Consider the following 26,461-nt stretch of genomic DNA (forward strand, 5'->3'; position numbering starts at 1 on the left):
GGATTTAAACAGTGGTTAGGGTCTGTGATTTCTCAGAATGTATTCCTGTTCGGATTCCTGTTTAGCCAGAGTGTGGACCCCTGCTGGACCCCAGCCCACTTAGCTTTGGAGTTCTCTTCTGAGTATCTCTCCTTATCTATACTCCTTATCTATACACTATACTGCTACATGCTAATAACAGACGGTCCTCCTTAACTCCAGTGTGGCACTCTGCTTGGCAAGGTCCTGCCCACTTCAAATGCCACTATCCAGAAAAGGCTTTCAGAAATGGATTCAGGGTCATTGGTGGTTGCCTTGTTTGAGGGTTTGCTGTCTGCTCCTATAGGCCTTTTCTGCCTGGTGTCTCAAACCAGATGGTTCCTATGTTTTCTGGATTATAGAGGGGAAGACGAGTTTCATTCTGTACCATTTGTTGTTGTAATGGAGTAAGCATTAATTTTATACATGTAACTGGTTTTGTTTTTATGGCTAATCTGGGAGTGAAGAATCACTGGTCATTTTGTCTGCTCAGAAGTATCTACTTTTCAGAAGTCGATAAACATGTTCTAATACATTGGTGGTTATTGATCAATTTCAAGCTTTATGAAGTAGGGTTTCGTTTTTAACCCACTATTTGCTGACTCTAACTCGACTCTCTTGTAGGCCATGCTGGAGTCTCTGCAAACATGATGAAGAAGAGGACATCTCACAAGTAAGCAATGCTTAAGGCTGTTTCTCCATACCTAGCACCCGCACTACCCACCTCTTACAGAGCCAGGGCTTTTATCCTCTCTTCACTTAAATAAAGCCCAGGGACTGTTCATGCTCACCCTCCCTGTCCCTTCTCTTTCCCTGGGCTGGATGGTGTGCTAGGTGTGCACTTCACCTGTTAGTCTCTGAGTCGCCGTCCTCCTCTATCTTAATGGGAGCCAGCTGCATGGTGGGAAACAACAGTGGGGAAAAGCCCATGTGAAAGGTAAACCTCTAGGTGTTGATCTGCTGTAGACCAAGGAGCTGAACAGAGGTATCTGATTCTAGGGTCGCCTAGCCAGCTGCTATGTTCTGTCTTGTACCTGTAATTTATAATTTAGTATTTTTATTTATATGTAATATAGTTTATATAAAATATAATTTAAATCCCATTTAAAATAGAATTAAACACCCTTTTTTTCTGAAACATTGTCTCACTATGTGATCTGAGGTGACCTAAGACATGTAATTCTGACTCAACCTCCAACCTGCTGGGGTCCCATGTGTGCCTACATGTCACCAGACCTGGCATTTGGGGTGTATTTAAAATGACAAGTGTATCCGAGCCCTGTCGTTGCTCTGCATTCCCACTTCATGGAGATCCCACTTAACAGTGACTTGAGAACTTAGGGAGTGTAAGTTACCGTTGAAGGCCATCCTCCTCCTGCCATGTGAGTGGTCGGTGCAGTTACTCCCAGGCAGTCACAGAGTGTGTTTGAGTCCTTTAGTTGCATCAGTGGAGCTGAAGGGAAAAGGTTTCTTGGTCATGGGGTGCCTTCAGTAATGGCTGATGATTTAACCAGTCTTGTCTCACATTCAGTCGAGTACATAGTATACATATAATACTCACTAAAGAAATGACCTAGAAAGCAAGAAACTGTAAGGTAAGTGGTGTGCCTTTCCCTGAGATGAAAAACCTTACCTTACCTTACCTCACCGTCTTCCTGGTTTTGCTGTATCCATCCAGTGATGTGATCGTTTATGTGGGGCTCTCCTCATTGGCATGGTGTAAATGCTAAGCTGACTCTTGCCTCAGACAGCAGAAATACAAACCTCACATACTGTGCAGTGGGTGGGAGACAAGTGAGAGGCCACCTTTGTAAGATCAGAGCGGTTCACTCAGATTAGATTTTGCCACCTAAAAGAAGAATACAAAGGTATAGTGTTTTAGCTCCTCCACTCCCCCATCCCTTCTTGTTTTTGTTTTTTTTGTTTTTTTTTTCCGGAGCTGGGGACCGAACCCAGGGCTCTACCACTGAGCTAAATCCCAACCACCCCCATCCCTTCTTAAAACCTCTATTTTGAAATAATTACTATTGGTTAAAATGTCGTTGACTTAAGAGGTCAGACATTTGTTTGACTCCATAGTATGTGCATGTATTCGGTACAAAGGATTTCTCGTTCCCTTTCCTGAGTAATGCTACACATTCATTATCTCATGGGTTTGACTCCTTCAGGCACAAGAAATAAACACCTGCGTCTCAACGCTGTCAGTATAACTGATTGAGATATATGATATACATGTATAAAATTGTCAAAGAATAAATTAAAAACAAAACACTTCAGGGTTCACAGGCATACCAACCAAAGAGCTCATGTGCTCTCACATCTGCGGAGCTCCATCCGCTCTGTCATAGCATTGCTGCGCCCCAGAGAGTGAAATGAAAGTAGTTCTCACTGGAGAGTTGAAGGTGGACGAGGCTGAGGAAAAGCAGAGGTTCCTTTGTTGGGTGCTGGCTGTGTCTTGAATGAGAGGAAAGGACACTGCTTTGCAGGTTCTTCCTGTTTGATGGGTTGGACCAGATCACTGAGTGTCTGGAGCTTGGCATAGGTTTCTTTCTACATTTCTTAAAAAATGAAAAGTAAATGCAAAACAGAACCTCAGCTTCTCTCACCACCCCATCCTTGACAGGGCTGCCTTGTGGGAAGGCTCAGGGAGACCTTAGAGTTAGATGCTGAGGGAAATCAGCAGAGCTGCAGTCAGAGCTCCCACAGTTGTCCCTAGGAGGTTCTAGGAGGATTCAAGGTTCAACTCCACCTCAGCAGAAATGGTAGAAATGTCGTGAAATTTGACTGCTGTCTCTGCTGTCTCGGTTGGGGTCCAATCCAGGGAGGGCCCCAACGAGCTAGGCAAGTGCTATAGCCAGCTTTTAATTTTGTTTTCAGTGGGGATCATCTTGGCTATCTGCTGGGTTTGGGAGACTAGCATCAAGACCAGCCTTTCTGCCTTTTTTCCCCATGAAGTTATTTGGGATGCTGTTGCCATGAGTGAGAATTCGCTTGGGGAAGCATCCACGTGAACTCAGGTGCTGTGGGCACTCTTGTTATTTTTAGATGTCATGTTAACTCTCCTCCATTTGAATGGTGGATGGGTCTTCATTTTAGGGTACTGTCCTGAATAAACAAGGTACCACGTGTTTCACTAGTTTCGTTTGACTTTTTTTTTTTAAGTTATAAATTCCCACTATGTCTGTACCTCTAGCTAGCCCCGAATTCATGTAGATCAGGCTAGCCTAACTCAAAAAGATCCTGCTTCTGCCTCCCAAGTGCTAGGATTACATGTAAACATCACCACACCCAAACCACTAATTTGCTTTTAGAGAGTAAATGCTGGAGGTAGACAGTCTACAGTTTCCCTGGCAAGCATCGGACCCTAGTTTAACGTCCAACCCTTGTTGAAAGGCAGCTGCAGTAGTGCACATTTGTGGCCCAGTGCTGGGGTAGTGGTGGGAGTGCGGAGACAGGCGGTCTGCTGGAGCTCCCTGGCAGGTCCCCTATCCCAGTCTTCTGACTTCTGTGTTTAACGAGGGATTCTGTCTCAGAAAATAAAGTGGAGAGTCTGAGGTGTTAGCATCCAACGTCCATACCTAGGTGCGTGTACATGCACAGGCAGACGGACTACAGGAATGTCCACTGAAGGAGTCCACTGTAAATAAGATGCGAGCACACCACTAACCGGGGTGTCAATCACTACCCCTTTGTTGGTTTGTGGTGGGATCTTATTTTCACGGTACCCTTGTCAAGTTGGAGTCATGAACTCTTAACTGCAGATTCAAGAACTGATGCTCAGGGGTTGGGGATTTAGCTCGGTGGTAGAGCACTTGCCTAGCAAGCGCAAGGCCCTGGGTTCGGTCCCCAGCTCCAAAAAAAAAGAAAAGAAAAAAAAAAAAAAAAGAACTGATGCTCAAAGAGATTAGGGAACGTGTCTGAGGCTTGACTAGTACCCGGTAATTGAGCTAGGTCTAGAAGTGGGTTAAATACCACATCACATCCATCGAGCTTCTTGGGGACTGAGTCACACTCAGGTTAGACAGCACTTGGTGCAGGCGTCCAAGTGAAGCACAGTGTTAACAGGTGGTGTTAAGTCTGTCAGAACGTGGACCACTTTCGTCGTCTTGGTTGGCTCAGTTAAGTAATGTGGAGTTTCCTCAGGCATTGCTGGTATTCTCATAGGGTTTACATGAAACCAGGGTGTCTCGAATGAAGAGACTATTCTATCTCATCTTGTTTTTATGTTGTCATTTTAAATCAGGAAATGACAGCACCACCTGGGAATTTTACAACATAACAACTGCTATGTTTTTCTCTTTCTAATTGTTTGCATCTTGCAAAAAAACCCAAAGATTTTTGTTTATTTCTAAATTTTATAGAATCCAAAGAAAAAGAGTTGCTTTAACCTAACAGTACCAGCTATGGTGGAAAGACTCACCAGTGGTACTTGACAAGGTTGTTTATTGTACATTGTTTTAGTTAGGGTTTTACTGCTGTGAACAGACACCATGACCAAGGCGACTCTTTATAAGGACAACATTTAATTGGGACTGGCTTACAGGTTCAGAGGTTCAGTCTATTCTCATCAAGGCGGGAGCATGGCAGCATTCAGGCAGGCATGGTGCAGGAGGAGCTGAGAGGTCTACATCTTCATCTGAAGGCTGCTAGCAGAATACTGGAAGCAGCTAGGACGAGGGTCTTAAAGCCCACCCCCACAGTGACACACCCCACCCCCACAGTGACACACCCACTCCAACAGGGCTACACCTTCTAATAATGCCACTCCCTGGGCACAGCATATATAAATCATCACATACATATATGATAGATTAAGTATGGCTACCAGAATAGGGCTTCTTTTTTTTTTTTTTTTTTTTTTTTTTTCCTTTTAAAATTAGTAATGGATTTCACTGTGGGCTATTCATGCATGCCCAGTTTGTTGATCTCTGTCTGCCCCTCCCTGTGGACCACCTCAGCTTTCATGTCATGCATTCTGTATTCTGACACCCTCTTTTTCTTCTTTTTTTCTTTCTTTCTTGTACCTAGCTCTTTCTTGAGCCTTTTAAAATCCAGGGACCATGTGTGAGAGAGCACATGGTCTTCCACCCTTTGCTGGTTTGCTTAGGTGGGATTGCTCTGTCCATCTGTCTGTTGCTGATGTCAACACCAGTTTGGTGATTGTTTTTTCTTTTTAGTTTTCTAAGGAATGTCCTTGGGATTGTGATGAGGAGTGCACAGAATCTATAGGTGGCTTTAGCTTTCAGTGTGATTTCTGTCAGTTCATGAGCACAAAGATCTTTCCACCTTCTAGTATCTTCTTTTTTTGGTCTATGAATTTTCCACTGTAGAGGCCTTCCATATGCCAAGTTAGTTTTCCCAGGTGGTCTTTGTTGTTTTGATTTGGGGGCTAAGGAGAGGTCTAAGTAATTAAGAGCACTTAGTGCCCTTTAGGAAAACAGGGCTTAGCTCCCAGCATCCACATGGCAACTTGGAATCTCCACTTAAAACTGCAGTCCCTGGGGAGTCTGACCACCTCTCTCTTCTGACTGCTCCCCATCTCTCACATACACACACACACCCCCATAAGTAGTTTTTAAGGCTTCTGATGTTAATTATCCCTTCCATGTTCTTCCCTCTACCTTGCCCCATTTAATTTTCCTTTTTCTATTATTCCCTTTTCTTCTTTATATCACTACATTTTCTTCGCTCTTGAAATATACTCTCCACTCCAAAATTTTCCCATTTCTTTGAGAGCTTCACAAAGATCTTTCCTCTGTTTCTCTTTCACTTTCCCCCAATAGTGAGAGAAGTGAGTTTTCTTTAATCACAAGAGCAAATATTTTTTGGATTGCCCTTTCAGCATCCTGTGTGTGTTTACATTGGTGGGCTGGGGGTGGGGAATATGTGCATTTGGAGGCCAGTGATTGACAGATTTCTCACCTGAACTCAGAGCTCAGTTCAGTCTAGCCAGCTTGCCCCAGGGATCTCATCTCCTACCAAAGGGCAGTTGGTGTGAGTGCTGGAGATCAAACTCATCACATAGGTTTTCCTCCTGCTTGTTCAGGAGGCCCATTGCCCACTGAGTCATCTCAACCTCTCAAGCATTTTCAATTTCACAAGATTCTGAAACAGTTGTAGAATTGAAAGTCCCAGTGGTAACTTGTCATTCTAGTGTTTGTTGTTTTAAAAATTAATTTTTATTCTTTGAGAATTTTGTGCAATGTAATTTGATCATATTCACTCCTTCTGAATTCCTCCCAGATCTGCCTTCTCCACCCTCACTTCCCTACACATCAAACTTTGAGTTCTTTTGTTCTTTCCTTTTTAAAACAGTATTTTTCTTTGAGGGTTTTAGACAGTGTAGTTTTAATTAAAATATACTTCCATCATTCCTTCCTTTTCTTCCTCCAACTGTCTCATTTTCTTTCCTTCCATCCTATCATTTCCCAGCCCCTCGCAAATCGAGAGCCTCTTTTCCGGTGTTTGCGTTTGAGTGAGCCACTGTCTGGCAAAGTCTTGCTCAGGTCTTGGGACAAGACTTTGAATTGTCTTGGATCCCTTGTTTCTACCCTGCCTGGGATTCAGTATGTGTTTGACAGCACAGAGATGCATGGAATTGCTGGAGCAGGCCAGTGGCCCTTAACAAGGCCTTCAAGCAAACTACATCCATCCCCAACTTCATTGGAAAGACCCCGGAGTTAGCAGCAAAATTTGGCTTGCATTCATGTTTTTAAAACATCTTTAAGCTCTTATTTATAATTTAAGATTTCTTTCACAGAGTTGGCTATCAAACCCGTTGCTTGGATCTGGTAGGTGAGCACTCCACCAATGAGCTCCCTCCTTGCCCTTCACTGTAATAGCTGCATTGTTACTTTGGGGTAGTGACAGAGTTTAATTAACTAACTAACATCCTCTGTTTCCTCATTAATTGTGTCAGTGAATATTCATTATTTTCTTTCAGTAAAGCCCTAAACATGCACTGCCTTAGGATATTGCTGTTCTGCATGGAGAGGCTTTGACATGTGTGGTACCTTGTTGATTCATGAGAAGGATTCTCTCTAAATAAACAGATAGAAAATGGTACCCTGAACTGGGCATATGTCATAGTTCTGTTCTGTTGCTGTAAAGAGACACCACAAGAAGGCAACTTAAAAAGAAAACACTTACCCGAGGACTTGCATGCAGTTTCAGAGCGTGAGTCCATGGTGGTCATAGTGGAGAGTGTTACGGCAGGCAGGCGGGCATGCACAGCAGTAGCCGAGAGCTTACATCTTACCCACAAATGTAGGGCAGAGAAACAGTAAGACTGGGTGTGTGTGGGCTTTTGAAACCTCAAAGCCCACTCCCTAATGACACCTTTCCTCCGAGCCTTCCTAAATAATCCACTGGGAAGCAGACGTTCAGATCTATGAGTTTGAGGCCATTCTCATTCACATACCTTGTATGTGCACCTTGCTTCCAGCACCCAGGGTTCTGAAGCAAGGGAACTCACTGTGAGGTCAAGGGCGGTCTGGGCCATCGAGTGAGACCCTGCCTTCAAAAACTGAAAAGGGCTGGTGAGTTGCCACAGCCAGGAGAGAGAGATACTTGGTGCTAAACCTGGTGATTTGAGTTTTATCTCAAGGTCCACATGGCAGGAAAGAACTGATTCCTGCAAGTTGTCCTCTGAGCCACATACACACCACGGTACTGATACACACACAGATGTGCACACAGAGTAAATAAGAAGAAAAAGAAAATGCAGGATTTGCATCAGAATCAACATTTGAAGTAAAGTAGGATAAGGTAGGAAAAGCCTACGTTACATACTGACTTATGGCTGACTTCATGATTTACTTAAGACAGAATTCATACTGTGGAGATGAAAGCCATCATTCAGTATAATCTCCATCACAATCCCAGTGATATTTCTTGTGCAGAACTAGGAAAATAGCCCCTGGTTCAGAGGGCAGTGGTGGAGATTTAGAGTAGACAAAGCAATCCTGAGAAGAAATGAGAGTGTCTCTTGTTTAGGATTTGGGGTGCTACAGTGGCCATGTTGGAGTTAGGAACTGGGATATGTGACCAAGTCTTTTCCTTGGTCAGGTGAGGCACCTGCCTTAGGCTTTGTTGTAAGCCTGCTCCCTTACAGGGGAGTTCACTGGGTCACGGTGTAAGAAGTGAAAGGCAATGACTAATTGCCTGAAGACAAAGGTAAAAGTATCACTGAGAAGATGGGGTGTTCTAAGACCCTCCGAGATCCCTCCCTCCCCCAGAAGGTTGTTCCTGGAAATGACACGTATCTAGAAGTTCTCTTTTGAGTCTGAGTGTTTTTTGGTAGTTAGAAGCTTTTGATGGGTTTATTGAAACTTTTCTTCTCTTATACTGGTTGTGTGTGAGAGAGATTGAGAATTGTGTTAAATCTATGTTTACAAATGTTACATATTTTGATTGATTCTCAAATAGTATGAGACTGACATGTGATTCCCTTACACCTGAAATTGACCCGGGAGGATTTGTGACTATTTGAGGGGTAAATAAAGTATGTCATGTATTAAGTAGTTTGCAGACAATATTATTTCATCATTTATTGCCATAAAATATACAGTTTATTTTTAAGTGGACAAAATATGTCAGAACTGCACAAAAGCACTGTTTTCAGAGACATAAAATCATGTAAAGGTACTACACCATATTGTAGTATTGTTAGAAGCAGCTGTCAGCTGGTCTGCCACTTCAGTCTCTCAGCTGCTTCCTCTTCCTGTTAGGTGAGCTTGAGTCTTGTGAGTTCTACAGAATCACCACCATCCATTGCTGCTCACCCCTGAGGGAGCAGTTGTCTCCACTGAATTAGCAATCTCAGTAATAAGCGATCTTGTGGGAACTAGTAAGATAGCTCAGAGAGAAAAAGTGCTTGCCTCACAAGCCTGGTGACTTGAGTTCAATTCCCTAAACACATGTAATGCATAAGAAGAGCCTCAACTCTGACCTCCTCAAGTGCACTGTAGTGTTCACATGCTTGTGTGCTTATACGCTGTTTACGCAGGCCGCCACCTCAGGTTTGCTCCAAGCCTTCCTTCACCACTCATGTCTGCATAAACAGAAACCTATGCACTTTCCTCAGGTCCCTCTAGGCTGTCTACATGGGCGAATTCTCTCAGTTGTCTGTTTCTGCCCTTGCTTAGCTTTTTCCTGCTGTGTCTTACCTAACTATCTCATTCTGAGCTTCTCTGTTCTGTGGTACATGCTTGTATGTAAGAGTTCTCTGGAGCAAGACAGCCAATAGGAGATGGAAGAGAATTAGGAGATTATGAGGAGTTGAGTCGTGCAATATGGAGGCAAGGAAATCCTCTCAGTCATTAGTGTGTGAGCTTGAGACCCAGGCGAGCTGATGGTGGAGTTCAGTCCTAGTGCAAAGCTGGAGAACCAGGAGCGAGAAAACCATTGTCCTGCCCTTGGGTCTAGGCCCTCAGCTGAGTGAAGCCCATTTGCACTGCTGAGGTCACATTCTTTTTCCTCAGCCCAGACCTCTTTCCAGAACATTCTCAGACAACGCCCAGAAACAAATATTTAATCTGGGCACCTCTTGGCACAGTCAACTGGACAGCTTCTCTTTCCTTTGCTTAGTGCCAGTAACAGTTTTATCTGACATGAATATATTTTCCTGGCCAGCCTCTGCTGCCAATCACAACTCAATCAAGAACGTTTCTTTCCTCGTTAAGGTACTTTCGCATATTGTCCAGCAGGACTCCAAGGCTGGAAGGGAAGGGAGGAGATAAGTAGTTGCCCCCTTGGCCTCAGACTCCCCAAGCTTAGCTCGAGCTGGCTTATTTCAAACAGGCTCTTCCTTAGCCACCTGAGTCTACTGCTTTGGTTGGTTTTTTTGTTTGTTTTTCTGGATCTGCCTCTGGACTTTACTTAATTCCTGGCTCTATCCACACCCTGCTTAGTCAGGTGGCTTAGTGGGGTGGCCTGGGGACATGGCTCTCCCTAGGAAGAAGGTGTGCTGCTTTTCCAAGAGGTTTTGAGGGCAGGGGATGGGGGGAGGAGGTGTAGAGGTGTCTGGCTTCTAAGAGCTGCACTTTCCTCACTCCTTTTTCCAGCCCCACTGTGCCCCAGCTTTTCCCTCCCTCCTTCCTTTCCTCCCTCCCTCCCTCCCTCTCTCCCTCTCAATGCCTTTTGGCTCTGAAGTTCTTCCTCATATTTTCAAGAGACTATTGTTTCCAGGGCCTCTACAAGGCTAAGAGCATGTAAACAATATATTTTTTATATATCTTTAGCTATTGTAACTGTGTGTTGTTGTTATTTTAAGAAATTGTGATTGTCATACATGTTTGTAAAATGGAAAGGAAGCCTCTTCAGCCGTGCTTTGCTCTTGTCATATAGCAGTGTCTGTCAAGTTGTTTTGTCCTCTATTGGGCCTCGATTGCATCCAAGCCAAGTCTTGTCCTTTGTCCTTTTATTTCAAAGTCAGTGGGTAAAGTGCTTCCTGAATTAGCATAAGGACAGGAGTTTGGGTCCCCAGATGGGCCATTTGTTTCTAACTTCAGTTATTTGTGGGCATTGCAGAGATGGGTGGATCCTGGGAACTCGTTGTTAGCCAGTCTAGCCTAAATAGGAAGTTCCAGGTTATGTGAGAGACCCTGCTTTGAAAAATGAGGTGGAGAGCAGTAGAGGAGGACACCTGATAGCACCTCTGACCTCTGATACGCGCATTCTCGCATGTGCATGTGGGCATACACACCAATAGCATTTTATATAAATATTTCAACCACTAGTAGTAGAGAAACACCATATAGTTTGATGTTACTGCAATATTTTTCGTATGTTAGTATTTGTCATAAACTATTAAAATGTGCTTGTGAGACATTCTAGTATATGAGGAGATAAACTGTGCTTCTGAAGGAACTGTATTGCATGCACGCACAGTCCAATCATTTATAGTCAGTTTTAAGGTTACTTAGAGTTTAAGGGAGGAGTGAAATACTGTTTTTTTAATGTGCTTATGAGTGTTTCCATCATACATATATGTACACTACATACATACCTGGTGTTTGAGGAGACCAGAAAAGGGCATTGGAGCTGAGGACAGGCAGTTAAAGAATACCATACGGCTATTGGAAAACGAATTTGGGTCATTTGCAGGGTCAGCAAGTGTTGTCACCTACCGAGGCATTTCTTTAGTCTGTTGTTTTTGAAGCACATTTTGCTATGCAGCCTGGGCTGGCCTCACACTTGGCAGTCCTGGCTCGTCAGTAGGATTTCGTCTGTGCCTTAGGATCGTGTATAATGAACATGCAAGCTGGTGGCTATATTGGGTCTAGATATGCATTCTTGTGAGAATAATACATTGTATGTGTGAATACAGAAAACATCGGACCAGTGTGGGACCAAGCAAACCTGTGTCCCAGCCCCGGCGGAACATCGTAGGCTGCAGGATCCAGCATGGGTGGAGAGAGGGCAACGGCCCTGTCACCCAGTGGAAGGGGACTGTCCTGGACCAGGTGCCTGTGAACCCTTCCCTGTATCTCATAAAGTATGATGGATTTGACTGTGTCTATGGACTAGAGCTGAACAAGGATGACAGAGTCTCTGCACTTGAGGTCCTCCCTGACAGAGTCGGTAAGTTTTAAAGTTATTTAAAAACAATGTTTCTAAACGTGATAATTGAATGCTTTTGATTCTCATTATCAATGTTTTGATGTGTATTAGACCTCAAGCACCTCTGATAAACATCACTTAAAGCAGAACTGACCCAGAGCTGCTGTTCTGAAGCCGTAGTTCAGGTCTGATGCAGGGAAAGGGTATAAGGATACATCCTTGACTGGCGGTTTCCAGTCTGCAGCCGTTGGGTGTGGTCGGGTTAGCATTGGCTCGTTCCACCCGTCACCTTTCACGCCTGTGCTTGGAACTGCAGCAGAAGCACCTAGGAAGTAAGCTCTGTCCTTCCTTCAGGAAGGGTGAAAGTGGAAAGCCTGAGGTGATGTCAGGTGGCCTCAGGCCTGCCTTATAAAATGTCTAAGCTAAAACTGCTGGTTATTGATGGCATTTTAAGTAGGATATGCACAACGAATGTTACTTAAAAGTATATGTTTCAGAGCATTTACTGCTGTTAACTGCTACTTAAAATACTGATTTATTTTCTTTCAGAATTGTCTTTAAGGCTTTGTAACTTTTGAAAAGCCCCACAAAGCTAGAACGTCTTCTCATTCCAGTAAAACACAATTCTATTTTCAGAGTTTTATGTTTATGTTTTCAACTTTTTTCTGAGGAAAGATCTACAAATGGTTTTAGCCCCATCTAGGGCAGATCTATAGCTCACTTGACTCTTACCCAGGCTGGTCTCTAACTCAGGAGCTCAAGCCTCCTCCTGTCTCAGCCTCCTGACTGACTAGCTGGGGTGATGGGCATGTGCCACACAGCTGGCGGTGACTCTTCTAGTGTGGCAGCTCGAGTGCACCTGAGGTCAGGCCTCCCACTGTAAACGTGGATGTTAAATTGCTTATTGGCACCTTAGAAAGCTGTAACTTCCTTAACCACCGTGTTTCGGGTGTGTTAAGTGGTGCCTAAGAGGTGTGAAGATGAATCTTCTGACCCAGGATTTCAGTCTGTGTCTGCTTTCTAGGGAAATACTTCTCACCTGGCTGCACAGGGCAGAGAGAGACCGTGTGAGCATACCTGGCTGTGTGTTACCAAGGGCAGCACGTGGTCTCTATCGTTTTCTCTTTTCTGGTGCTAGTCAGATGGCGTGGATCATGGTTGTAAACTAAAGCAATTTGAAGAGAGAAGTCCAAAGGATGGTTCATGTCAGCAAGTTACTCTGTGTCTGATGCAGTCAGTAAGGAATTCAGTGCTCTCCTGGCTGGCTGGCCTCCAGCTCACTGCCATCTTCCTGCCTTGACCTATGGAGGGCTGGCTAGGATTATAGGTAGGAACAACCATACTTGGCTAGATACTTAAAAGTCTTAACTTTAATGCTCACTCTGAGAGTAGGATGTAGAAAGTTACTTGCTTTCTTGAGGAAACAGTCTTCTAGCTCACTCGAGTGTGTATATTGAGCTGTGTAGTGATGCTAGGGCCAGGGAAAGAGCTAGCTGCAAGCGTGTGAAGACACAGTAGTTCAGGCGAGGCCCATAGGGTGCCCAAGCCTGTTACTTTCCTAATGTTAAGGTAAGCATTTGTCCCTTCACCCTCAAATGAGTTGCACAGTGTGAGTTCCCTCTGTCTGTTGGAAAGGTCAGCATAAGTCAGACCCCCCCATGCACACACACTCCAAGCATATCAAGATAGATAAAGATGGCCAGTGTGCAGTGTAACATCAAAAGCAGTGCAGAGTTTATTATTTAGAACTGTTTTTACGTGTGTAGCGTTTAACGCTAGCACGTTAAGTCGTGGAGCATCTCCAGAGCCTCTTCATCTTGCAGGTGCGAAGCTCTGTAATTGTTAAGCATCCTTTTCCCTTTCTCCCTGCCCAGCCCCCAGCCCCCAGTGCCCACCATTCTTGTCCTTAGGAATTTGGCTACTCTGTATACACACCCTGTGAATGGTGTCAGGAGAATTGGGTTTTCTCTGACTGATTTATCTCATCTAGTGTCATGTATTCAGGGCTCATTCACAGAGTAGCAGGTGGCAGGAGTGCCTTCCCTTTCAGGACTGAAAGTCACCTCTAGTGTATATACATTTGTACCCCATTTTGTTTATCTGTGAGCCCTTCCATGTTGGAAGCTGCTGTGAATGTCTGGCTGCCCTGAAACCTTCCTGTTCTTCTGGGTGGAGAGCAAACCACCTGCCCAGAAGTGGTTTTGCTTGATCATGGCATCTTCTAGTTTGTATTTTTTCAAGGGAACCGCCACAGTGTTTCCTACGTTGCTGACCATTTTACAGCCCCACCAGCAGCGCACAGGGGTTCAGTTCTCCATCTCTGCCAGCATTACTGTGCTCTGTTTTGATAGTGACCATCTGTAGGTGTGAGGTGTGTAGATAACAAGGTTGAGTGTACCTGATGCTTAATTGCCAGCTGTGTATCATCTTTGCAGAAGTGTTCCTTCAAATTCTGATTTTTAATCAGAAGAATATTTCAATGTCAGATCATTGTGGGGCTGGATCTCCTATAACTGAAAACATGATAGTTTGAAGTTCAACATGAACATGGTAGTTGAATGAAAACTACACCTTAAGGGAGCCAGAGAGATGGCTTAGCACTTAATATTTGCTGAGCATTCAGCAAGATCACAGCCATTCAGCACCCACTGAACAGGAAATACCTATCACAGCCGCTCCAAGGGATCCATGGGTACTTCTCTGGCCTTTACACGACTGTATAAACATATACGCACACTAGCATATCTTAAACATTTTTAATCAGGCTTTAAGATTTGCAAAAGAATGTGAAATTGTTTTACTTTTACTTAATTTTTAGTGATTGCTGGTTTGAAGAAGCCATTGGGTGTATGTGTGTGTATCTGTGTGTGTCAGTGAGTGCGTGTGTGCAGGCTTCCTTCCATGTATGTTTTAAGTATTCGGTAGAGCAGATTTCATGCTATTTCTGATTGCAGTTGCATATGTAACACCATGAACAAGTTGTATGTCCTGAGTACATTGAGTAGCAGTATACCTGCCAAGAAAGTCTGAATTTCCTTTCTTCTTGATTTTTAATAGAGAAACTGGGTGAGTGACTAGAAAGGGGAACTGACTAGTTTTGAAAGACAGTTGTCCAGAATGTGAGGACTAGACTTATAACCTGTCCTGTATTAAAAGCAACATGCAAAAAGACTGGTAATTCTTCACCTGCTTTTTGTATGAATGGCAGAGTAGACCTAGGGCTGTTCCTGGGCTGTCTCCTGGTACCTCACAGACAGCCTGAAACTGCTCTAAGTGCTAGGAACAGAGATGGCCCTGCTCCATGGGTATATCTAGACACTGCTCAGGTCAGCAGCTCCATAAAACAACAGCTTTAGGTTATGGAGCTGCTAACCAGGAACAGAGCAGCACATGGCGGCTGTGGTAGTACCACTGGTCCCTAGTTGTCCTGGAGAGTTCTAAGGACCTTGCTGTGGAAATAGCCTGTCCCCTGAAGAGAGAAAGAACTTGGTCTGGGTAGTCTGAGAATACCTCAAGTTGAGGAGAGAGACTGAGGGACTGAAGGACGGGGGCATTTTAAATGACAGTTTTCTTCAGGGACCATAGTGATCACTCTAGTTGCTATAGAGAATAGATTGTAGGCATAAGAATAACTTCCCAGAGCGGTGATGAGAAGTGAACCTGTTTCTTTAAGAACAATAATAAATGCATGTTAGGTTTATTCTTTGTATTATATATGTAAGGCTGGGTGGGCACGGGCACTAGGAAGAGGCAACATGTGTGCTGCGTATAAGGACTGCTCTTCTTGCCTACCAGTGAGTCTCATGCTAACTCTTAGCTCAAAGTAACTGCTAACCAACTGATAATGAAACCACTTACAACCTGTGGTTTGGATATTTCATACTGAGCAACTGAGTTCAGAAGGGAAGAAAACAGATCGTTTCCCCCCTTGGGGCAGATTTCTTCCTGTTTAGCCCATGTCTGTGCTGGACTAGACCCTGGCGTTTGGTTTGGTAGTTGGTTGCTCATCTGAGGTCCGTTGGCCACTTGTTCATTAATGCATTGCACGGGCACAGCTCGGTGTCCTTTGGTAAACTGACTCTTGTTGGTAACACTTGCTGAAGTACTTTGCTCTTTTAATTCCAGCAACATCTCGGATTAGCGATGCACACTTAGCGGACACAATGATTGGCAAAGCGGTGGAGCACATGTTTGAAACAGAGGATGGCTCTAAAGATGAGTGGAGGGGGATGGTCTTGGCGCGGGCACCTGTCATGAACACATGGTTTTACATCACCTATGAGAAAGACCCCGTCTTGTACATGTACCAGCTCCTAGATGATTACAAAGAAGGCGACCTCCGCATTATGCCCGATTCCAGTAAGTGACACTTGGCGACTTGGCTTCGGTGGTTTGAAAGGAATTTGTATTTTAACTAAAATATTTGAGTAACAGGTTTGCAGGTGTGTTTTGGGGTTTTGGGGCTTTTTTTGTGTACATAGTAAAAATTTTTCCTTGTGAATCTTAAATGATAAAGTAATCACTTGGAAAAGTTACTTTAAATTATTAAAAACATTTTTGTGAATTTTTTTATTAATGGAAAGTATGTAGCCATGTAGGGAATAAAGTAAATCCATTCTGTTGTTTTTAGTAGCTACTCTCATTGTAAGCCCAGTCTTACCTCCTTCCCCCAGATGATTTATTTTGAAGCAGGTCACTGGCATGGGTAATTTGATTGTGAACGTTGAACTTGCAAGAATACTGGTTTCAGAAAAATGCTTAATTGGGACCTTGAGATAAACCTCAGGGCTAGAGAGGGGGCTTTCCATGAGGCCCTGTGTTACATCTCCAGCACCACAAAAACACAACTGCACTGGAGAGAACTTTGAGTCGCGCTGACTGAGAGAAGAGTGGAAGTGGGTGGTGGCATGGTTTTATGAGCTCAGGCTTTGTCCTCTGAGACGGTAGCAGAGAGAGGTTGCCGCCTCAGGCTCCAGAGTGCTGGGGTTAACACGAGTCTACCCTGTGTTTATGCAGGTTTTGCTTCAAACACAGGGCAGCTTCATTTTGCTGGTTGGTTGGTTGGTTGGTTGGTTGGTTGGTTGGTTGGTTGGTTGGTTGGTTGGTTTGGTTGGTTGGTTGGTTTGGTTTTTGTACTGTAAAGTTAACCCTGTGCGTTTCGGTTCGCTGACAGCAGTGTGTGGTATGGGAGCAGTTAGCTTCTGTGCACCGCTGCCTCAGAAAGGCCATGCTGCCTACCACCTATTTTGAGATGGTAGTTTGGATGATCTTGACCTTTCTACTTAGTTGAAGATGACTCTGAATTCCGCATCCCCCTGCCTCCACCGTGCCCAGTGTTTTTATTTATCATCTCTCTGTCCTTTACTCATGTGAATGGGTCTTGTGTGGTCTTTTGTAACTTGTTTTTATTTAGCATGCTTTCAGGGCTCCCCCTGTTGGAGCATGCTTTAGGATTTATTCTCTGTAGATGATGATCAAGTATAATTTATTGTATGGATTATACCATATTTCATTTGTCTAGCTGTTGATTCATATTTGGGTTGTTCCTGGGTTTTGGTTACTATGAGTATTGGTGTTCTATAAACACTGAATGTGAGATCCTCTGTGGGTCTGTGTTCGCATTTTTTCCTTAGTATGTACTTTGAAATGGAATTCCTTGGTCTTGGTGGCATCTCCAGGTTGCAGTGTTCAACTGTGCCTCTGTACATAGCCTTCCGCTGTGGGTGAGGGTCTGCTCTGAGCACCGGCCTCACCAGCATGTGCTGGTTTTCATTCTAATGGTTCTTCTACTGGGTTGAAGGAGTTTCTCATTGTGGTTTACTTTGTGTTTCCCTGGTGACCAGTGATGTCACAGGGATCTTTTTGTGTGCTTAGTGGGCATTTGTGTATCTCTGGAAGTGACTGCTTGGAGTTGGTATTCTAGATCCATGTCTTTCATTAGAAACAGGTTGACCGATAGTCTCCTTCTGGGGTTGTCTTTTCTCATGGTGGGGTGGGTTGCAGCAGATCCTTGCTGCGTTGCTTAGGCTGGCCTCAGAGTCTCCATCCTCCTGCACTGTGTCATGTCCCTGTGCTGGGAGAGCAGGTACACTGCTTTTTCATCTGTCTTTTCTTATGATGACGGACACTTAGTCCAGTTCCTTTGTCTTTTGTTACTTGTGCTTTTGCTGTTTTCAGAATCGCCCAATCTACGATTGTAACTTTTGTTTTCTTTTAAATGGCTTGTGGTTAGACGTGTTTTTTAACTAGCATAGTGTGAGGTCAGGGTAGAAGAGGCCAGCTCATTCTTTTTCATGTAGCTCCCCGGGTGCCTAAGCACCATGTATTGAGAGGACTGTTCTTTCCTCCATAGAATGGTTTTGACATCTTGTTGGAAATCATTGGCTGTGGATATGTGAATGTGTCTGGACCCCCAGTTCTGTTCACTGTTTCTGTGTCTCTCGTTGCAGCTCCCACACTGCATTGACATTGTCGTGTAGTAAATATTGGAATCACAAGTGTGAGATTTCTGCCCTCGTTCATCCCAGGACTGCCTTGGCTGTTTAGTCTGGGTCTCTTGCAATGCGTATGAAGTCTGCTGGGATTCTGACCGGGTTGGTCATGTCTGTGGGCAGAATGTGCTGCCCTCTGTTAGCAAGTACAAGCAAGTCTTCAGTCTGTGACAGAATGCCTTTTAAAGCTTTGAGATCTGTGATGTTTTTCAGCAATGTTTTATAGTTTTTAGAGTAAACATTCCTTTGTTTTGCCCGTAAGAAATTTTTTAAAGTTATTATAAATCGAATTGTTTTCTTATGTGATTTTTAGATAAGCCTGTTTATTCAATAATTAGTATTTGATTTGTTTTGTTTTGAAAGAGTGTCTTGCTATGTTATCAGGACCTCAAACTCAGAATTCCCTAGCCCAGCCTCCTGAGGGCTGGAACTGAGGCACATCAGGCTAAACCTGTTCTATAAGGATCATCTCCTTAGGCACATGGACGCTTGACCTGAGACTTGTGGCTGGCAGGCCCACACTCTTAGCATTGTGACAGTCATTTCTATTTTTCTTTAAAAACCTTTTAAAAAAAGTTCTTCCTATGAGGAAGCCAGTTAAGAGGACTTACTAATGAACATGTCTGGTCTGGAATGACTGCTTTGTTTTTAAAAAGTTTTTGTTCATGTTTACAAAGGAAATATTTATGTACTAGGATTTATATTCAGAACTGTGTTCTTTAAAAGCATTCTGCAGCCGAGAGAGAGAGAGAGAGAGAGAGAGAGAGAGAGAGAGAGAGAGAGAGAGAGTCCATCACAACAAGTGCTACTGCTCTTAAGAATAGATGTGCACATCACACTAACGCTGCATCTTCTCCAACTACTTCTCGTGCCTTTCTAAGCTTCCGGATTTCCTGTCAGTTGTTTGGAAGTTTGTCTCCCATTAGAATTGTGCTGGCATTCTGGTAGTTCTGAAGCAGCCCCATCGTTGTGGGTTGAATCCAGTCCTTTTGCTGTCTAAGTAAGCCCCAGTAGTAGGAGGTCTAGACTCTTTAATTTTAGAGTTTCTGTCAGTCAGTTGGGACCATGCATTTGCAGTTCCTTGGTAAACTCGGAAGCTTTCTGTGCAAGTGTGTGGTAATAGGATAATGCCACCAGAGGGAAGAGAGTGTTTGAGAAAAGCTATTTCTATTTTCACTTTCCGGTTTAAAAGAACTGACCGTGTATGTGATCCTGTGCAGTTTGTAGCGTGTGTGTTTGTACCAGTGATCACTGTTGTAGTGGGTTGTCATTGTCATCCAGTGAGAGGTTAGAAACAAAGATTGTTAGTGTAGACACATTACATGAGCTACACTAGGAAGCTGTGTGGTAAACTCCTATGCTTCCAAATGTGCAAGGTAGCTTTGTGTGCCTGAGACATCTGGCCACCCTCAAGCCCGTCTGCCTATAAGAGCTTTAATATAGTCTTGCCCCCATCCCACTTTGTCTTGTTGTGGGCAGTAGTGGCTTGTTGTCATTTTGTGTTTTCCCAGGGGTAACTATAACTACAGCCTGGACTCTTGGGGATGGTGCTGATAACTAGGCCATCCTCCCGGGATCTGATTTTCCATTTTCCTGCCTGGGTGGAGTTCACCTAGTGCTTACTTGTAAAGCATGGAGAATTTATCTCCTTTATTCTTAAACTGGGTGGAAGGTGGTTGGCTGCATTGAACCTGAGGAAGGGAAGCTTTAAGACCTACAGGTAGACCCTAGTGATGCTTCCACACCGGGAATGAGCGGCACATTCTCAGAAAGCCCTGTAGGAAAGTCAGTTTCAGAGGCATTTAAAATTAATATAAGATGATTGCAGTTATAATTTAATGTGATCCCAAGGAGTTTGGGGTATAATATTTAAATCACTCATATCTGTCTGGATAGAGCTCAGCAAACACGTGAGAAGTATTTTGCTAAAGCACATCTTGGCAGTTAATATCCGGATTGCCCTTGATCACTTTGGTGCTGCATTTTCATAGATGAGAGTTCGGGGACATGGACCATGTATCTGAAATATTTACAGGATAGCCCTTTAAGAAAATGTTAACCTGACCAGATCATGATGAACTCAGGCTGTCTTAAAAGTGTTTATATTTGCTGCAAAATGTGGTAGTGATATATCTGAACATTGACGTGATTTTTTTCTTTTTCTTTTAAATACAGATGATTCGCCTCCAGCAGAAAGGGAGCCAGGAGAAGTTGTGGACAGCCTGGTAGGCAAGCAAGTGGAATATGCCAAAGAAGATGGCTCGAAAAGGACTGGCATGGTCATCCATCAAGTAGAGGCCAAGCCCTCTGTCTATTTCATCAAGTTTGATGACGACTTCCATATTTACGTCTACGATTTGGTGAAAACATCCTAGATGTCATCACAAACTCTGCCAAATTTGTGGAACTATTAAATGTATAATTTGTAGACATAAAGACTCGATTGCTTTCCAGTTTAATGAAAGCTTAGATGTCCCTGCGAACCCACAATCTCCACCAGCAGAGCTGGTGTTGTTCTGAATAGTGCAGACTGATTCAAACACAAGGCATCTGTGAGGGGTCCTCCCTCTTCAGAGCGTCTGTGTGAGGGGTCCTCCCTCACACTCACAGGAAGGCCGTCTGGGGGTGACAAGCAAGGTGGTAAAGTTAAGCTAGCATCATAGTCACTTAAACCTGGATAGGTTGTACCCATTCCCCTTCACTCTGACACTGTCTTATTCTGCTGCCACAATGCAAGCATAGTTTGTTATTTTTGTTACTGCCTTTTTTGAGAGATTATGTATCTATATAGCTACCTGTCTAGATCTGCATCTGTGTGCCTATGTATATATTATACACACACAGAGGCACTCACCACTGACACGCCTTTCCTTGCGGATTGGGGTGGGGGTGAAAATGTTTTCTCCAGTTCAACAGGAGTGCTCGATCCAAGTCAGTCATATTTATAATATGCCTGCTCTTTGTTTGAAATTAAATTTGGGCACAGGAAGCACACAGAGACATTTAGGTTGTTTCAAAAGTCAGAATTTCTGAGTACCATTTCAATCCGGAGGCTTTTGGCTGAGTCCAGGTATAAATTAGCCATAAACAGTCAATGACCCACAGTAGAATTCTGGTAAACTGTTGAGAAATCTGGGTAAAAGGCTGCCTTCAATTCTAAGCTTTATTTTTTATTTTTTTTTTTTTGTGGTTTTTGTTGTTATTGTTTGTTTCTGTTATCGTTGTTGTTTACTCTTTAATCATAACTACTTTGACAATAGAGCCCGGGTCCTTGGTTCACATGGAATAATATAGATGTGCTTCTAGACGGCACATTAGTCCATTTGTTCACACCTGTCAGCGGGGTTTTACTACATGGACTTAAAAGGCAACAATAAATCCAGGGTTTGTATGTGCCGTAGATCCCCGCAAGAACAGTGCATTTGTATTAGAGATGTAAGTTTTAAGTATGGCATTGTTGCCTTCTCTCAAGTTCTCTGGGACTTTTTAATTTTTATTACTACTATTGTTGATATATGATTATGGTCAGAAGGCCTCTTCTCCCCTTCCTTACTCTCTCCCACTCCTCCTGGCTTTCCCCCACAGAGAATGCTAGACCAATATGGCTTCTTGCCTTGACCCTGTTGTGGCAGTGTCTGTTCTTGCTCCAAGTGTGTTATTCATGCAGGTTTATCCCCTCCGTGGCCTCCGGGCTCTGCATGTCTATGATGTGTCACTGGACGGTCATCCTTGCTGGTTATGGGTGGATCACAGCTCTTCGCCATCAAGTGCATTCATGATTTGCTCCTGTGAGGTGGTTTGAAGCTGAAATAGAACTGACATGCAGTTGGTTGACTAGCCAAACCTCTGCTCGCTCTCACTTTGTCTTGTAGGAAGCCTGGTAGCTTGTCAGCTGGAGAAAGACAGTTTGTAGAATCAGTCTCGTGGAGGTTGGAAATCTATCTGTGGCTGCACAGTATTGATGCTGTCAAGCAAACAGCAGAGGCGTGGCCAAGTGTAGGCATGCTTAACTAGTTGGGGTTCTTCCTGATGACCAAGTGTAGGTATGCTTAACTAGTTGGGGTTCTTCCTGATGACCAAGTGTAGGTATGCTTAATTAGTTGGGGTTCTTCCTAATGCAAGAAGTCAGTCACGGTTCAAGGCGCATGGCTATTGGATATCCATTTAGTCTTCACAGAGGCTGACCGCCCTGTGCTGCAGGGTGGTCACAACTGCTCACCATGTGAACACAGTACCTCAGTTCCGTCCCTGGCTGCAGTCACCGTGTGCTCAGTGTTTTCTCCTAGGCACCAGGGACAAGCTTCTCAAAGCCGTGTGATCTACCCTAGTCTTGGGTGCCTCTAGTATACGTGACCGGGTGTTGTCCTGCATGTAAATCTCCGAGCAGAGTCTGTCTCTTCCAGCCCATACTGGTAATCTGTGGTACAAGTGGATGAGAGTGTCCTGCATGCACCAATGGTGCAGAACATGCACGGTGACTGGAAAGTCAAACTCCTTTCGAAATGTCCCGAGGACTGGATCAGTTCCAACATGTCTGCCATTATCTGATGCCTTGCATTGTGGTTTTCTGCAAGCAACCTAGGTTGGCTTTGGTTACCCGTGACCTCCCGGTCTGGGGTTGCAACAGAAGACGGGGATGACTTTGCTCACTATTCCAAATACTGCCTTTATGTAAGGCAGAGGGAAGGGGAAGGTTTTTATTTGTTTGTTTGTATTTTAATTGTTTCACCCCTCCTCCCTCTCTTTTCTTTTGGTGGCTTCCACCACCCTGAATGGTGACGGACTCCTGAGCCTGCCGCCTTGGGCTCCCCTTAGGCTCACAGTTCAGATCTGCATGCCTTGCTTGCATTGTCCTGGTATCTGAATGTTGACTCCTCATTTAGGAGTTGAACATGAATTTCCAAAATTTTCATGGGGCTTGTGGCAACACAAGCAGTGAATCTGTGTATAAAATTTACTGGCCTTCCTCACTTACCTGCTCTAGTATCGTATCGTGTGTGCGTGCGTGTGTGACGTCAGGCTGCCACGTAAACTTCAGAGAAGAACCTTAAAGCAGACCATCCATTTTTGCATGCTCTCTTCTAAGTAGAATGTTCAATGTAACTAACTAAACCTGCATGTTAAAGAGACCTAGGTTCTTTCTTTCTTGCTTTCTTTCTTTCAATTTGCTTTTGGTTTCCTGTATATTTGCTTACTGTGCTGTTCTAGTGGTTGTAGGGTAAAGACGCACTGGTGAAGCAGTCGTAGCGCCGACAGAAGGTGATTCCAGTTGTATATGTCACGCAGCATTCGAAGGGACTGTGCACGCTCTAAAAATCACAGTTGCTTCTAAGCCAGATTTCATTTCTGTTCTTGTTTTATGTGCCAAACCCCAAAGTGCATTGGGCCTGAATCTCTGAACTCTGTAGACCCATTAGAAAGAAGACTGTTCTGAGCAACACAAACTGTAGTGCCTGAAAACACTTAACACTGATTGTCTGAGAGACGGAGGTCCTCCAAAGATGACACAGGAAAAATACTCAAAATAATCATGGCCGAAATGTCTGTGTTCCTTGGGAATGCTGCGCTCTCTGTATTCTCCACCATTGGTGCAGTTCGAACGAACGAACGAGTAGAGTTCAGAGGTCTTCGTGTTCACATTTAAAACTAGAAAAACGACCTCATTTTTTGAGCTTGAATTCATTTTTAATTTTAATTTTATTTTATACAACGTGTAGACAGTTCCCTGTTCTCTGCATTTAGAAGTATACACAGTACAACTCTGTTAATTCTGTAAGTAATTTTTATAATTATGATGTAACTCTATCCTTCCTTAAAACATTCAAAATAAACCCTTTATGTGCAACTTCTGGCTGTGAACTTTGTGCTGCTGTGTCGAATCTGCTTCTGAAAGGGGTTCTGAAGTCAGGCAGTTTTCCACCACATGGAAGTGTCAAGGTTGATAGAACAAGAAGGAAATGAAGGTTTGGTGACAGTAGTGCCATCAGATCTGGGCAGGCGTAGCTGTCATTCCATGGATCTAACTGTTGATGTTTTGATTTGACATTAATGAGAAGTGTTAGTTAACCGTGACTTTTAATCTTAAAACGATCATTGTACAAAGGACTCAGTAACGGGTGTGCAGTGTTCTCACACCTCCCCATCCTTTGAATGCTGCCCACAGTGCCTTTGCTCTTACTTACATAGCAGTCAGTGAACTTGGTAGTGTAGGATGCCGTTAGCTCCTGTGCTCTGTCCCGTGGGAACCCGAGTCCACACGGTAAGTAGAAAATAATGTTCTAAATAGACTCCTTTTTAGTGTCTCTGTATTTATCCTGACTAATGTTACTGTGTTTAAGGGTCAGATAGGGAAATTCCTGCATTCCTCTGCTGTTAGAATGGTGTGTTTGGTGGCTTCAGGGCTTGGTGCTGCTGGGGTCACAGTGAGTGTCTGCAGCCAGGCCTGTCAGAATCTGGGGTGGTGGAGGGAGTGGGCCCACAACTCAGTCTGGCACATGAGTCACTGTGCAGTGTACTGAAGGTACAGCTCAGTAAGTATTTTCTGGAAAAAGTAAGAAAGTTTAGTCGGAGGGTTGGACGCTTCTAGCCAGTGAATGGAGTATGTATTTAAATAAGCTGTGGCTCTCTGGGAGACTCGGAAGCCAAACTCTGATGATAGAAACATTTAATACTTAATGGGGCTTGAGTAGATGTTTACTTAGTAAGGGCCATGCTGACAGCTGGCTTGGAGTGTTTTGTTTTGTCACTTTGTTACAATTAATCCTTTTCTCCCTCCTCAGAAGAGAAGGGCAGGGCAGGGCATGGAGACTGTCCAGGGATTTTAGGGGAGTGTGGACTTTACCCTGTGTTGTCTAGGTCTCTTGAGGCCTTGGGCTTAATCATTAATCACTTCAGTAGTCAGTCCTTTAATACCTTGTGAATTGTTGTTGTTGTTGTTGTTTAGACTTGAGAGTTAATGGCAAGCCAGATCATCTGTGTTTGTTTACATGCCTGTACTTTGAAGTAAAGATTCACGTTAGCCAAGACTGGCCTCAAATCCCTGATCTTCCTGAATGCCACGGTCTCTAGAATTCAGGCCTCTGTTTCTCCGTAACTGAAGAACTGATCTAGAGCTGCTCTTGATTCATTTACTCATTCGGTGGCTTTGTGTGTGTTGTGTGTACTGTCGGTGCAGTAACTCCAGTAGTGGCTGGGAGTAGAAGGCAGTGGGTGTCATACTGAAGCCCAGAGTCCCCAGTGCAGCTCGGCTGGCCAGTGAACATCGGGGATCCCCACCCGCCTTCGTCATCCCCTCACTGTTGGGATGACAGATGTGTGCCTCTGACTTTTTACATAACTTCTGGAAATCCAGAGTCGGGCCCCTCCCTTGTAGAAGACACTTTCTAGACATATTCCCTCCCCGTCACATTTTGGATTTTGGAGCTCATAGTCCAGGCTGATTTCAAACTCCTAATCCTCCTGCCTCTACCTCCTGAGTGCTACAATTGCAGGCGTGCCTAGTCCTGTGTCATTTTTAAAATTATGCTGGGAAGGGAATTTCGTGGGCCTAGCATATGCCACCTTCCACTAATTTTTATGCTGAGTGGTTTGTCCTGTTCCCACACGTTTCCTGCCTACAGTGTCTCAAGAGAACCAGCCATTCCGGATCGACAGCTGCCTTTAGACTGGTGAAGACTGCAGACAGTAAGGCACAGCAGGTGGGTCTGACCTTGGCACATAAGATAACCTAAGAATGACGTTCTCTGTGTGTGCGTCCTGCCCGCCCAGCACGGAGGGTCCCCTCTCCCTGCATGGCCTCTCTTGCATTTGCTGTCACAGTGCTTGAATAGGCTCATCCTGGTTCTTGAAGTGTCATGGTTCCGTTCACTTTGTTCTCTTCAGAGAACTAGGTTTTAGGTGTGTCTGAACCACCCCAAGTCCATCATCAGAGTGGCCAATGATGCATGACTTCAAAGTCCTGTTTCTATGTCGGAGCTGGAAGCTGACTGAAGAGAAAGGGTTGGAGGTTCTCAAACCTTGATGCTCACATAGACGGCTGTTGCTGGTGACCCAGGACTGGGGCGCACCTCCTGATTGTTCTTATGTACAGGTTGAAGTACCCGAAATAGTTTTGAGACTTATTGTCCTGAACTTCTTGTCTCTTTGGACTTCAAAGATTTGACATAGGACAGCCAGGAAGAGGGACAGTACCCGTAGCTTGTTGATAAAGTTGTCCTGTGTCTCGGTGCTCTGTAAACTCTGGATATGTGCTATTTACTGGGGACCTGGGGGCTGGTTGGTTTGTTTGTTATTTTGGGGTGTCTGTTTTTTTCTTATTAAGTTGTTTATTTACTTTACCTGTTTTTTGTTCTTTAATGGGCGTATGTATGTGCCACAGGTAGTCTGAATGT

The 26,461-nt window shown here is 44.1% G+C and overlaps 1 protein-coding gene across 1 annotated transcript in view; it reads left to right on the top strand.

The window, feature by feature from the left end:
* Positions 1-23,916, top strand: part of Spin1 (spindlin 1) — a 50,498-nt gene extending 26,582 nt beyond the window's left edge. Inside the window, exons 3-6 of the mRNA XM_032885261.1 lie at positions 643-691; positions 11,348-11,601; positions 15,706-15,939; positions 20,247-23,916. Coding sequence (XP_032741152.1) covers positions 643-691; positions 11,348-11,601; positions 15,706-15,939; positions 20,247-20,446 — 737 coding nt within the window. The 3' untranslated portion in view covers positions 20,447-23,916. The remainder of the gene's footprint in view (positions 1-642; positions 692-11,347; positions 11,602-15,705; positions 15,940-20,246) is intronic.
* Positions 23,917-26,461: the final 2,545 nt, after the last annotated feature.

This window comes from Rattus rattus, chromosome 14 (assembly GCF_011064425.1).
Source record: "Rattus rattus isolate New Zealand chromosome 14, Rrattus_CSIRO_v1, whole genome shotgun sequence".
Taxonomy (NCBI): Eukaryota; Metazoa; Chordata; class Mammalia; order Rodentia; family Muridae; genus Rattus; species Rattus rattus.